General features: G+C 35.0%; 1 protein-coding gene and 1 long non-coding RNA gene across 6 annotated transcripts in view; one reads left to right on the top strand and one right to left on the bottom strand.

Annotated features, from left to right (window-relative positions):
• Positions 1–943: 943 nt before the first annotated feature.
• The window catches only part of DAPK1 (death associated protein kinase 1), a 220,060-nt gene continuing 205,617 nt past the window's right edge, over positions 944–15,386 (bottom strand). For all 5 annotated transcript variants that reach the window (XM_074281666.1, XM_074281665.1, XM_074281667.1 and 2 more), the window contains 5 exons: positions 15,166–15,363; positions 12,684–12,822; positions 11,397–11,517; positions 6,454–6,642; positions 944–3,523 (listed from right to left, as the gene is read on the bottom strand). In XM_074281666.1, coding sequence (XP_074137767.1) covers positions 2,297–3,523; positions 6,454–6,642; positions 11,397–11,517; positions 12,684–12,822; positions 15,166–15,363 — 1,874 coding nt within the window. In that variant the 3' untranslated portion in view covers positions 944–2,296. The remainder of the gene's footprint in view (positions 3,524–6,453; positions 6,643–11,396; positions 11,518–12,683; positions 12,823–15,165; positions 15,364–15,386) is intronic.
• Positions 6,534–15,386, top strand: part of LOC141550723 (uncharacterized) — a 51,776-nt gene continuing 42,923 nt past the window's right edge. Inside the window, exon 1 of the long non-coding RNA XR_012484673.1 lies at positions 6,534–6,621. This is a non-coding gene — a long non-coding RNA (uncharacterized LOC141550723). The remainder of the gene's footprint in view (positions 6,622–15,386) is intronic.

The following is a 15,386-nucleotide window of genomic DNA, read 5'->3' as shown; positions in this document are numbered from 1 at the left end:
AGATCCTACATTTGTGCAGAGCCCATATTTTATTGCAGGGATTCTTAATCTGGTGTCTGTCAATTAAAAAAAATATTTTGACAACTATATGTATATATAATTAGTTTCTTTGACAATTTTGTGCATTTTATTTTATGAATTTAAATATATTATTCTGAAAAGGGCCCTGCCAGAGGGTAATGTCATAAAAAGTTAAGAATTTCTGCTTTACTATGTCAAATGCATTTTGTTTTTAAACCAAGAATAATGGAAAATTGTATTTTCAAGAGCTCTCAATTATGAGTCTGAAGTAGCTGATTGTCAAAAATCATTTACAAAAGTTTAACTATTGTCTTTTCTCATTTTTAAACTGGAGATTTTTGATGTTTATATTATTCTGGTGCATGCTGATTTTATGGAGATATTGACTACTAGCTATGGATGTCCCCAGTTTCTTTTTGTTAATGATTCCACCCATATTTTTTTCCTGTGTATTCATATTAGAAAGCAATGCTTTAATACTGGCATATGGTTTATAAGGCACTTTCCCACACATTATGTCATTTGAATCTCACAACAACCTTGTTGAGGTAGTGCATGTAATTATATTCCTGGCTGTTAGTGAGGGAACTGAAGTCATCTAAGAAGTGCTTTTCTCTTGGTAGACTCATTTCTTTTTAAACCTGTACCACCCCTTTCAGGCATTCCATGATGTAATTGGTTCAATGTCTGTTAGTCAAAGGAACACAGATGCAGCCCTTTCTTTTTAAAATAAAAACATGTATCAAAATAAGCTTTGCACTCTCCTCTTCCACCTTCCCCCCATAATGATATTTTAGGAAATGCAATCAAAAATACCCTACAATTGATATCTATATAACCTGAAATCAGAAAAAGAAAAGTCATATGAAAAGTAATGATGATGAATACACAACTCAGAGAAATAATGTCTTCTGGAACAAAATTAACAAAAATAATGCAACAAGCAACAGTTTATTTGTAAAAAAAAAAAAAATTCCCAAACAACAAAAAGAAACCCAACCAAAAATTGCCCCAACAAAACAAAATCTCCTTAAGACAAAACAAAAACAAAATTTAAAATTTACTACATTTTTAAGTTTAAGAAAAAAATACCTGTATTGATATATATATACACATATTGCATATATATATGTATATACACATATTGTGCCATTAATTAACATCACATGCTTCTCAGAACAGAATAGGACATGTTCTTCATATTAATTTAAAAGCTATGTATCCACAATTTAAAATCACTGAAGGAATATTTCCTTTATTGTTTTTGTTGTTCACATTTCAAGTACTGGAAATAAGCAAATTGGGGCATGAATGTTGAAAACCATCCGCTATGCATCATGGACAGCTATAGAATATCACTGTGATATCTTTACACAGGTTGTGCTTATCCTATAACTGTATGGACCTTTTACCTGAGATGAGAGGAAATAATGAAGCTGACAATTTAGAGACTCATGGGGAACTTTACATTGAGTTTCAACAAAAGTAAAATTGGTAATGCACAACTTTGTGTAGCAACAGGTGTCATACATAAAACTTTCCTAGGAAAGGATTTTCCCCCTCTCTCCCTGTTTATTGTAAAAACAAACAAAGAAAAAAAATCCACTTCAAAACTGGAGAAACCAGAGGTGAAGCACCACTTGCAATGATTAGCATGCAGTTAGGGACAAAGAGGTAGCATTTTCTTTATGACAATTCCTGGTCAGCTCTGATGATTTCCAAACATATCCTCTTCTGCAAAAGGCACTCACAAAATTCCTATTTATAAATTATACAGTGGGGTTATGCTATACTGACCACAAACTGCTTAATATTAAACAGTTTATGGTTTATTAAAAAAATTAAGCCAAGGAGATGGTTTAAGGAACAAAACTGGCATAAGAAAAACACTTTTTTTTGATACATGCACATTAAAAAAAGGCAACATGATAATTTTTTAAAAAATTCACTGAAAAGTTGGATATTCTGATTTAATTAGCAATAGGAAGCAGTACATTGGTGGACCAGATATGGAATTGAAAACACTGAAAGTAGACCAGTTTTTTTTTTTTTTTTTCTTTAACGGCCAAAGTAAAAGCAACAGTTTGCTATTATTCACATAAAACAGAATGCATGGTGAGAGAGGGAAGCAATGGATGAGGCAAAGGGGAAGGGAGACATTGGGGGATAAGATTGTATATAAGCATATAAATGAGTACATCCAGAATCCATTGTGATACTGTGCCCCTCTTGCTTCTGCAATTAGAAGAGATTCTACCCACCCGTATGGCTGTCTTCATCGTGACACAACTGAGCTAATTGAATTATAAGATGTTCCACTATTACAGCTTGAGGCATAGGCTTCTTGGCCATTGGCATCTAGGTTTATTTTGAACACAGAGGATGCCCTCAGCAAAAAGTCGGCTGCATCCCGGCGGCCCAGTTCTCTCAGCTTGGACATAAGGATGCCCACAGTGCTGTCAGGATAGTTGCACCATTCCCGGAGGAGAGCATGGACTGGGCTTGGAAGGAAATCCTTATGAGTTCCATTATTATACTTTGCTACAAGTTCAGGGAGACCCAGATTCATGGCAAGAAGGCACCAGTCCTTCCCCATGGGATCAGGTGGGTCCAACAGGCGGCTCAGTTTTCTCCGAGTCAGGAGGTTCAAATCTGAAGCATGAATGTCCATTCCAAGGCTACCCTGAGAATAGACATCAAGACACCCAAAGCACATAATGCTACTGAAACTTTCCTTATAGCCCCCCATGGTATTAGTCAATGAGGTCTCCTTCAACGTCTGTGCTCGGAAAAAGTCCCGTGGCTGGTAAATCATGACAGGCTCATGATGTTCCCTCAGTTGCTGGGGGCTTAAATAATGTTTTACCGTCAACAGACCTGGTAAAGTGGTGGTCATGACATTCTCAATGGTACTACACACAGAATCCAGAAGGAGGCAACACTTGATCTTCTCAGTTTCCAGTCCCCTAACCTGAACCTCAATGCCCTGTCCGTGGTTGACCAGTAGAACAAGCAACTCGGCCCCGCGGTGGGCAATTTTGGAGCCATTCACCCACAGGCGGATGTCTGCATCCCCTTCAGTGCTCTGTTGGTGAATCCACCGACACAGGTTCACCTGTACCTTGTGAAAGATCCCACAGGGGAAGGGGGTTAGGTGCTCCACTGGGACAATTCGGACTCCTCCATATATCATCACTTCATCTTCTTCATCAGTCCAGGAGCGGTGCAAGTTGTCAGTCTTGATGAGGGCTGGGATATCCACCATGGTCCCACTACTCAGATCCCGGGCACAGATGTCCATGGCATCCAGGATCTGGATTAATTCTTCCACATCACTGTCTGGTACTAGACGCTGAATGTCCTCCATGGTGTACCGCCCCCTATAATGGTGTAGGGCCTTGGGGGTCTCCACAGAGAGGAGCTTTCCCAAAACATTGGTGCAGAGCCATCGTGGGTCCAGGAGTATGACGTCTTGAACAGTCTCACTCTGCATTATATTAATCTGCCAGAGAGGAACAAGGAATAGTCATTTATTGGGAAATAAACAGGTTTTTTTGTTTTTTTTTCTTGATACATTCGGAATTCTTATGGAATAGAACAAATTCCTGTCCTGAATCTCAAACAGTGATCTCTTTATTACATTCATTAGGATTGTACTTCAGTGATCATTTATTTTACCTGTTTGGAAAAAAAACTGAGGAGACCTAACAAGCTGATATTTTTTCTGGTAGCTTATATATAATATTCAAGTCCTTTCTGCTATCTTTATCATAAATTTCTACTGAGAATTTTTATTCTTATTCCTTAACATAAATGAATAATAGTTCCTTGAATATCTTTCACATGATCATTTAGGTTTAGGCATCAAGATGCCTTGCAGATATAGACTCAATCATGGGACAGATGTTGATCAAGCAGGTATATATCATTTACTTGCTCACCTACAGAAATTTTGATTAATTTATACATCCTTGGGTGCTGTCATTTGTTTATGATAAAATCAATTGTGCATTTCTTAAGTTATAATATTCTAGAGACAGCACCAGGATCTTTGTAGTTGTTGGAAAAGGCTCATTTGAAATTCAGTTATTAAATAAATATTTTTGAATCTTTCTTTTTTCTTGATGCTATCATTAAAAAATGGGAGAGGATTTGTGAATAGGCTTTGAAACATAGTTAACTTTCAATCTTTATTACTGGCTATTAATAGGACAGTACTGTTTTATTTTTTGTAATCGGAAGTAACAAAATGAACTTAATTGAGTTCCCTTGTTGAATTTTCTAGGATTTGGATTTAATATTCTAAATGAATCACCTGAAACTTAGGGAACTTTTTCTAAAAAAAAAAATCTCAATTTCAAGACATGCAGCTCATTTTTCCCTTTCCCTAAGATCAGAATCGAGAAATCAGCCATAGCACTGTGACTCCTTGGGTCACGATGCTGGGCTGTTTTATGAAGCAATCATGTCAGTTCACAAGACATTTGATAAATAATGTACAAGCCATTATGACATCAGTGCTATCATAAATAACTTTCTTTCCACTTTATAAGACTAGAAATCCTTTGCCTGGGAATGGGTTGGGTTAGCACAAGTACAGGATAAAACTATACCAACCATCAAGACTTTTTAACCTGGGTTCCAGAACTTGAAAAAAAAAGTCCTCCATAACTATATTTCAAAAACAATCAATTTCTTGTAATCTGTCTTTAACTTTGTGTTTAAAAACATTATTTTGAGAGTAGGTCTGTAGGTTTTACCAGACTGCAAAAGGAATTTATGCCACAAAAAAAGGCTTAAAAGGAACCTCCTTGACATGCACAAAGGCAGACTTGAATGAAGTCATTGTTACTGGACTGAAGATTTCTTCATTTCTTTTATGATCTTAATTTGCTCAGTGTAGTCACAAGAATGAGGGGAATGTCAAACCAGCTGAGCTATATTCTGAATTAGAAAGGAGTCTAAAAGACAGATGGCATGTGGGAAAAACTTTGTTGTGAATCTGGAAGGAGACATGAATTCAGATTGTGTCTCAGATACTAGCTGTGTAACCATCACTGATCTCAATTATTATTATTGGCAAACCTAAACTAGAGTTTCCTTGTGTGTAAAGGGAAGAATCAAATGACAAAAAGAAAAGTGCTTTGCAAATCTGAAAGCATTTTATAAACATTCATATAGCATTCATAAAATTCATAAAAAACTATATAAACATTCATAATGGTATGCTTCAAGAATTAGTCATGTACTTCATGTACAAGAATTAATTATTAAACTGCCTTTCATATTGATAAGTATAGATAAATGATTTTTTGGAAATAGAGCAATGCTACATCCAGAACTGGACAATCCAAGTTGCAAATACTACATACTTAAGACTAAAAGTAACTTGTCATTTCCAATGCCTTTTTAGTTACAAATTCTTTCTGAAGGAGTTGTAGTTGTCAGGTCAAGATTGTTCAAGTGTTTCAGAATATAAATGATATCCTTTAAAACTATCATTATGGTACATTGTTTCTTTATCTTATATAATTTCTCTGCCATACAAAGTCTTTGGGCTTTGGTCTTAAATGTGAGTTCAGGTAATATGGTCAAAGGAATAACATTTTCTCCAAGGTATCACTCCTTTTAGTAGCTCAGTGAAAATATGGTTCCTGGAGGAGGTGAATTTAGGCCCCATCAAACATGCAACTACTGAATCTACAACAAGAATTAAAATTATGTAAAGAAGGACAAAAGGGCATGTTTTGAAAGTAGGAGGTAAAGAGGCAAGCTCATAACTAGTCAGAGATATAGGCCAGTAGCCCACTGCAATTTGTTTCACACTATAGCAAAGAGCAAAATGCATTTAAAAAAAATCACCAATACAAGCACTTTCATGTGAATTTGTTTAATTTAAAAATCAGTTAAGTTTGTTATTATTAAAACATTATAATATATTCTATTAAGTAAAATATGAGCAAAATCTCAGAAAAATGAAAACACTAGAGCAGCATAAGTGAGAAAAATTTCTTTGGGTTTTCTATATATATTTCCAAAAGAATTTTTCTTTTTATTTATTGGTATAATTTTTACTTATATGGGGAATAAATATTTATAAACATTATATGAACAACAAATATCTGTTAAATAATATTAATGTTATATAAATGCTTTATTATTATTAACATACATATGACTATATAAACATTTATTATTTATATATTACATATAAAATACATATTCTCTCTCTTTCTTTTCCTCCCTCCTCTAGGTTTTACTCACCCTCATGCTCATCATTCTATAACCAGGACTTTTTTTCAAAGTGTGGAGAAATTATTCCCTTCCCAAACTTCTAACTACAGATTTTTCAAGAAAAGCAAATAAACATCACAGAGGAGAAAAGTAAGGGCTTCTTAAACTTCTTTAATCATTGTGCTATGGACTACTTACTTCTCCTGTGCTGTGCAGCTGCTGAGCAATATGCCTTAAATCCTCTTCATTTGCAAGTGGGTTCAGTTGGTCTTGCACATCAAATACAAACTGTTGAAGAGACATCAGCTGGTTTGGCCCATTCAGCTTTCTCCAGGAGGGCAAAGTGGAGATGATCTTCTCACACAGGTGCGTCATTGGAGGGCAAACCTAATGAACATCCATTTGTGTAACTAGTTATTATCTACACACTGAATATATATTTTCTTTTAAACTTTTAAAAATTAATCTTTTATTTTCACATGGCCTAATTTCTCCCCTCCCTCCTTTTAGAGAACTATTCCTTCTATGAGAATTTTTTTTTTAAAGAAAAAATGAGAGGAATGGGAAAAAATATCAGAACCAATGAGTACATTGAAAAAAGCTGATAGTACATTCCATATTCCACACTAGTGGGCCTTTCACCCCTGCAAAAGAGTCTGGGAGCTGTTGAAGATACAATTTTAATAATATTTGTTTACTTCTTTAAAGTGAGTACTCTGCAATTTTCAATATCAACTCATCCAAATCCAGTCATCGTTTTTTATATCTGTCAAAAATTCTGCTGAGAGTTTTCATTTCTACCACTTTATGTAAATGAGTAACAGCTCATTGAATATCTGTTAATGTTTTTCAGGCAGAGGAATAGAAATGCATGCAATGTGGACTCATTCATAAATAAATGTTGAGTGAGCAGGTATACTTCACTTATTTGCTCATTGTCAGAAAAAAATGATAACTTTATGGGCAATGAAACAGGAAATGTGGGTAAGTGGTTCCCTATACAATAATGGTAAATTTCTGCCAAATGAAGGCTAGCACTTCTTGTAGGATGTCGGATGTTTTCAGTTATATCTATTTCAAAATACTTGGCATTCATTGTTTAATCATCCATAGAAAATGAAACTTGTAGAGTTGTATAGTTAACCACAATGAAATCCCCCCCTCCCAGTAATATATAATGCATTAAAACTATAACAATCTTCCTCTTCTCCTGACTCCCTCTAATCTGTCTTTCATATTGTTAAGAGAATAATGTTACTAACACATTGATATGGTCATGTCACTCTCCTATTTTCTAAGTAAAGTTCAAATTCTCTTCTTGGACATTCATGATCTCCTAGAATCTTGTACCATATTAACTTTCTAACTTTCCTCATACTGCCGTCCCATATTCAGTCAATGTTTTCCATAGAAAGAATATCAAACAAAATTAACCATGGTTTTTTTTTTTTGCCTCTCTAAACCAAGGATATTCTTTGCTTTTTTTGCACTTGTTGAATTCACATTTATCTGTTACAGATGAACTAAAATGCAACTTCTTTTGTTTTTTATGAGGCTGGGGTTAAGTGACTTGCCCAGGGTCACACAGCTAGGAAGTGTTAAGTGTCTGAGACCATATTTGAACTGGGGTCCTCCTGAATTCAAGGCTGGTGCTCTATCCACTGCGCCACCTAGCTGCCCCTAAAATGCAACTTCTTACAAGAATACCTACCTTGGGCCTCATGTGATATTTTGTCTTGCAACTCACTAATGTCCTTGGCATATGATTTTGTTTATTGCTGCTGCCTTTACTTCTCACCCCCCTAATATTCCATGAGATTAGACTTTTTAATTTCTAAAGCCTTTATCTCCCTCAGTACTTAAGCAAATATTTTGCACAAATAGGCCAAGTGTTTACAGAATGCACATGGGGAAAAGAATTTGAATTTTCTTTTGATATCTTATGTTTTATGTCTAAGAAATGTTCCTTATAAGACACAAACTTTAAACAAAACATTAAGCAAACAAAACACAAAATTATTGAGAAGATTGTCAATTAATTTGTGGAGTTCACAGAAAGGCTAAATTTCTCTTCTCACCTATATTCCCAGAAGTAGATTTTATGAACCACAAATGGAGATTAACATTTAATGGTCTCCCTTCATCCCTATGTGTACTGGGGTGCTCCCTGGATATGCTGTGAATTCTGACATGTTCTGGCTAGATTGACTGAGTTAATCAAATCACTCAACCCCACTTAAAAGAAGGGTCAATAATGAAATGTCCTGATACCTTAATGAGGTAAGAACATTTCTCTATTGAATCAAAGGCTTCAGGCTAAGTGTAAAAAAAAAGTCTTCTATCAATTTTAGATATCCTTGAAACTTATTGGATGAAGGTAAGTGATGGTGCACAGGTAAAATGTTTGGATCAGTTAATCATACTCAATGAGTTACTATAAAATGATGGACCAGAAGAAATTTGGGAGTCTGGGAACTTAGTGATAGAAACTTCTGGCCTATCATATCCTTGAGGAGGAATTTCTTGACAGGCAGTTGGGGTAGGGGTGGGAACATTACTTTGACCTTTCTTTCCTATTCATGATCAGAGAACAACTTTATGAACTTCAGATGATCAGAGAATTTAGATTCCCGCCCCCCCCCCCCCCAAGCATTCTGGTAGTGTCTTCAGGACAGCAATGGCTGTTGGGCAGTACAATAACAATAACAAAGTGCCGGCCTTAGTAGCCAAATGTAGTTTGGGCTCAGTAAGGAAAAGCAAATTTAAGGTTTTACAAGAAAGCTACATCATATCTAAAGGGGCTCTAGAAAAAGATTTTTGGCAACTGTGAATTACACTTTTATTACAAGTGCTTCCCAAGTTTGAGCCAAATTTCTCTAAAACTCCCTCTATGCTCATGGGAAAATGTGTCACAAACTTTTAGGAGGAATGTTTTGTATCAATCATTCTTAAAATCTTAAAAAAGTGCTAATTAAATATGATCAAGTGGTGGATATCAATTGATAATCAGTGGGCAAAACTGCTTGGTGGTTGCTCAAGAATTAAAATAAGAGAAAAGATGTTTCCCAATCATTCAAGGCTATAAGGAAGGGAGATACAGCAGCCTTATGACAACATCTGCAGAGCACGTGCTACATATAGAACTGTGGCTGGTTAAGAACAATCCAGTTTATGTCCAAATGATTTAATGGCTGGATGATTTAACAAACAATTGTCATGAAGAAACACTTCTATATTTAAACTCCATTGAACTTTTTATTTTTAGCCTTGGAAATTTAAAGAAAAAAAATCCTTATTTGAGTATAGTTAATGATGCAGAGGGTTAGGATACTGGACTTGGAGTAAAGACTTGAATACAAAATATGTATACATATATTGTATTTAACATATACTTGAACATATTTAACATGTATGGGACTACATGCTATCTGGGGGAGGGGGTGGAGGGAAGGAGGGGAAAAGTCGAAACAGAAGTTTTTGCAAAAAAGAAGTTTTTGTTGAACAATTACCCATCCATATGTTTTGTATATAAAAAGCTATAATAAAAAAAAGGGACTTAAATACAAACTTCAGATAGTTATTTAGCTGAGATTGGAACAAGTCACTTAATATTACTTTTTTCAATTTCCAAATTTGTAAAATGATGATAATGATAGCATCTACCTTTCAGGGTTCTTGGGAGGATTAAATGAGATAAAATACGTAAAATGCTCTTCAAACTTTAATCTTCCTAAGAGAGGGTTGTGACAACTCAAGAACCTTCAAAGGCTCCTTATTTCTTTTAGGATAAAAATACAACTTCCATGTATAATATTTAACCCCTTGTAAATTGACTTTCTGGCCTGTTGTTTAGTCATTTTCAATCATGTTCAATCCCTATGACCTCTTTTAGAGTTTTTTGGCAAAGATACTGGAGTAGTTTGCCATTTCCTTCTTCAGTCCATTTTACAGATGAAGAAACTGAGGCAAACAGGATTAAGTGATTTGCCCAGGATCACACAGTTATTAATTAGTGTCTAAAGCTGGATTTGAAATTTGGTCTTCCTGACTCCAGGCTCAGTGTTTTATTCACTGTGTCAACTAGTTGCCCCATTTATAGTCTTCCTTCTCTTAACTTTGTACATGGAGTTCTTCTCATCCCAAATGTACTCACTCCTCACTTCTATTTTTTAGTTTTCTTTTATACATTGCTCATGTGACATCTTCTTTATGGGCCTTTTCTAATCCTCCCTTCGTGCTTCCCAATTATTATTATTTTCTATCCTTCATGAAATTATTTTGCATTTATTTTATGTGTATTTCAATTATAATAGCCACTAGTAATAGCTAACATTTATATAATTCTTTAAAATTTGCAAAGCAAATATCTTGTTTTGACCTAAACCAATGTAGGAGAAAGCTATCATTATGTTCATTTCAAAGTCGAGGAAACTGAAGCAGATGGAGGCTAAATTATTCAGCCAGAATTATAAAGCTACTTAGTGAATGCTAGTAGATTCGAATTCAGATTGATTCCATGTCCAGGTCTTTAATATACTACCCTATCCTTATCTTTGCACATGTATTTTTCCCAGTAGAATTCAAGGTCCTTGAGATTGGGGACTTTATTTTTACTTTTATTGGCCCAGCATCTAGCACAATGTTTCACCTCCTCCTTGTTTTTTTTTATCTTAACCCATTAAAATCAATTAGTCAGTAAACATTCAATATGTGCCTATTATAAAGGAACTGTCCTTTCTGCTTATTATATTTGTATTTCCTTAGCAGTGCCTGGCTTCATAAATGCTTGTTCACATTTTCATAAATATTTAATAAGTATTTATTTATTTATTTTTCTCCTGCTGAGGCAGTTGGGGTTAAGTGACTTGCCTAGGGTCACACACCTAGGAAATGTTAAGTGTCTGAGACCAGATTTGAACTCAGGTCCTCCTGACTTCAGGGCTGGTGCTCTATCCACTGTGCCACCTAGATTCCCCAATAAATATATTTTTTAATTGATCTGTTGAACTAAGAATCAAGAAGGGATAAAAAGAGGGGTTCACATTTCAGTAGAGCTTTGTAGGAAGGTATTAAGTTGGCATCTATCATAAAATCTGAGCTCTAACTTAGAGACAAGAGCCTTCATGGGAGGTCCTACTTACAGAAACAATTTGACTTCTTATATCTTGCAAATGATTTCGTAATAGTTTCATGTCTTTAGATCCAGAAGCACCAGCATCCAAAACAAATAGCTTGTCAGAAATTTGAAGATCATTCCCAAATCTAAGAGAAAGAGGTAGGAGAAAAATGGATAAAAAAATCTGATTAAAAAGAGATGGACATCATTTTGTTCTAGATGCCTTGAAGAGAAGTACAATTATCCCTTTCACATCATGGAGGTCAGGGTACAGTGCCCCTGTGATTTGGAAAATCTGTGCAAAATTTTTTGGTCCTTCTTTATTACCAGAGAAGAAATTTGAATTTTACCTTCTTTTATGGAGTATTTATAGTGCCTTGTTGTAAAATTTGGGTATATTTATGGTAATAAAACTTTAAATATGTTGATATTATACAATACTATACATACATATTACATATTTCTGAATATCTAAACTTTTTCTCTGGTATCTGCTGGCTTCTGTAGATCATTTGTAGCTTCTGCAAAACCCCTCAAATTTCCAGTTAATTTCTTATGCCAATCTGTGATATATTGAAAACATAGCAGAGGAAAGTTGTGATGTGGAAGGATAACTTTACTGCATAGTTAAAATGAATACAGGGATAGATTGGATGAGCCTTGGTGGTCCCCTTCAGCCCTAAGTAAAAATTTCCTCCAAGTCTTATGGTCAGAGGGTGCTCAACAAAGTAAATTCTCAGAATGATTATATCAACTCTAAGCTCTAGGAGCTATACAAAGCAGGAGGACGGTTTGAAGAAACACCAGATTCCTGCTTACCCAAGAAACAGTGTGGGTAAGTGTAGATGAAGGGACGTGGTGTGATAGAACACACCTGCTTTTCCTGAAATTGGGGGAGGCTGAGGCTAGTGTATCTTTTGAGGTTAGGAGTTCTGAAACTATAATGTGTTTAGCCAATTGGATAACTTTACTTCATCTGATAAGAATATAGTAAACTCCAACAAGAAGGACCACTAGGTCGCTGAAGAAAGGACCATCCAGGTAAAACAAAAAACAAAACAAAACAAAACAAAACCAAAAACAAAACAGAGCAGGTGCTCCCATGCTAACCAGTAATAGAACTAAGCTTGTGAGTGGTTGCTGAACTTTCAGCCTGAGTGAGATAGGAAGACACAGCCCCTTCTCCTCCACTTCCTTGCCCCTTAGAAAAAGATTGACTCAGGGAGTCTTTTTGATTTTGTTTCTCCTGTAAATAGTGTTTGCTTTAGAGCAAATACATATTTGAGGCTGTCTTGAAAACATGACTTTTTACCTGTTCCTAATTTCTTTCAGCAGTGACATATCTTTATCATAACCAAATTCACCTCCAGCGGGTCGGGGAACATTCATGATGTCAGCATGGGTGGCCACCAAGACTACTCGAAGTGGGTTTTTTAGCCTGCCACCAAAAGCTGGTAGAGAGGGAAAAAAAATTTTAGGAAGAAAACACTTAGTCCTCATTCTCTTTCTTTTTCCATATTTAGCTATACCAGAGTTCATTTCATAAATAGGTAACATTCCAGCTCTTCCCAAGTGTAGGTAGGAAAATAAACTAAGAGAACTTACAATTATGTCTGTGGACCTCAAAGATGGCAAACCGACTGTCCTAATATTACCTATGAACCCTTTTCAGAATCTTGCCCTCACCCTGGACATGGAAGCAACAAGGATGGAACTAATGTCTAATAACTACTCTTTCCCATGACCAATCCAATAAGATTTTATTTCAAGAAATGCTACTCTTTTGGATACTATATTATGTGACTATTTATCTTTTGGAGGGAGATGTAACCACCAATGATGATTCTTTTTAAAAGGTCTATGAAAAGTTCTTTGGATACCCCATAATACTACAGAAATGACAATGATGATAAATGGTCCACAACATTCATACTTTGGTATGAATGTAACCGTACAGTACTTACACAAACAATGAACTCTCACCTAGGGGAGAGTTTAAGTAGGAAAGCCTGGAAGATACCATGAAAAAGAATGAGAAAGAGAAAGACACAATATGGCAATATGAATGAGATCATAATACTACACATACATTAAAAAAATTAAACCTACTACTATACTCCTATAGCTTTTTAAACTTACAAGTTTCTTATAAGAATGGGATTTTACAGAGATTTTACTGGTGAAGAATGGCTCTCCCATTAGGTAAAGAAATAAAAGGGATTTAAAAAATTCCATTTCATTCCCTGCCCTCAGTAACATTTATACAATCTGATTTTGTTAAACTGGTCTCTACTTTCAAACTTGAATGCTCTTTGATTTTTCTATGACAGAACTAACGAAAGAAGGATGACTCACTTTAATTTTGTATTTATTAGATGGGAAAATGTAGTAATTATTAGGCTCTATCTGGCCAATTAATTTAATTCCATTTTAGACATTGAGATAAAAATCCAAGCATCAATATCAAATCTAAAGGAAAACACTTTGCAAACATTAAAAGTCTAAATAAATGAGTAGGTTTCAATAATATAGATCACTTTAAATATGGAGTATATAAGGAAAAGTCTTTAGAGGTAATATCCTAAATAGCCATAAGATGGAGGTGTTACTCCATAAAATTCTCTCTTCTCCATGTATTTGTTTTTTTTTTTTTTTCCAATATGTCTGTATATGTGTATCCCTACTTGTCTTTCTGTTACTTTTGTATGTCTTTGTCCATCTCTTTTTCTTCTCTTCCCTTCTTTTCTCTTCTCTCCATCTAATTAAATGGATATTAATTTTTTTAGTTATTTGTTATATTTCCCAAATAGAGTTTTATGTCCTTAATTCTAAACTTATAAAGATGAGGACAAATGAAATAAATACATTAAAAATATTTATAATCTCCCTTTCCCATTGGGTCGGCAGACTTTGATCCAAGATTCCTTATCTTTACTTTAAAATATTAATTAGGTCACAACACTCCACACACATATTTCATTGTTTTGCAGAAAAGAAATTCTGAAGTGGAACATTGCCCTCTGGTGGTAGGCAATCCAACTGCTTTGACTCATAAAGTAGGGTACAGTGAAGAGAGAACTGGGCTTGGAATCAGGAAAACTCTTCTGGAGTTCAAATATAGTCTCAGATACTTACTAGCTGTGTTTCCATGAGCCTTAGTTTGCTATTTGTAAAATGAGCTAGAAAAGGAAATGGCAAGCTGCTCCAGCATTTTTGTCAAAAAACAAACAACTCAAATGGAGTCATGAAGAGTCAACTAAATGACCAAATAATAAAAAACTGGCAGCAAGGATTACTTTTTAGTATTACTGTCTGGCTTCTTATGTCTCTTTTGAGAAATACTGGAGGAATCTCAAAGGTTTTTAGATTCTATAAAACAGAAATGATAGCTCCAAGTTAAAAAAAAATGATTAATATAATCAAAGGATAGTGAGAAATGACCAGTCATTAACTGTGTTTGAGAGAACCAAGAAGTGATTTTTTGGAAGAAGTATAAATAATAAATCCCACAAGTGTATTTTTTTTTTTAACCATTTAAGAGAACAAAAAAGTTTTGTCAGATATCCAGCACAAAGTGTACATGAGATTAGAAAGGCTGAACATGGAAAGAGAGGCAGAAATAAATAATTTGTCAGTTCAAGCTACCGACAGGATTTAAGAAGTGCTACGTATATGCTAAATGCCTTCAGGAATCACGAGCAGTAGGAGACACATGGAAAAAGAAAAGCTTAACATCAAACAGGAAGTTGCAACATCCTCATTATCAAAGAAACATTCACATACATACGTATTACCTATGGGTTCTTCAACAGGGACAAGTGACTTTAAAAAACTAAGCCAGAAAATCACTTGATTTAATTGGATTTCATAAGGTTCTTCAAGGCTGAAAAGCACTACATGAATTGAAGTGGGATCATTTGCTGCAAAATAATCATAGCAGCAGAAATAAACAGGATTCCCAGAGAACTCCCATACGCTGAAATCACCAACTCCTGCAGAGAGAGAATAAAAACTA

The sequence above is a fragment of the Sminthopsis crassicaudata genome, chromosome 1, assembly GCF_048593235.1.
Source record: "Sminthopsis crassicaudata isolate SCR6 chromosome 1, ASM4859323v1, whole genome shotgun sequence".
Taxonomy (NCBI): domain Eukaryota; kingdom Metazoa; phylum Chordata; class Mammalia; order Dasyuromorphia; family Dasyuridae; genus Sminthopsis; species Sminthopsis crassicaudata.
This window is presented reverse-complemented; position numbering and strand designations above follow the sequence as displayed.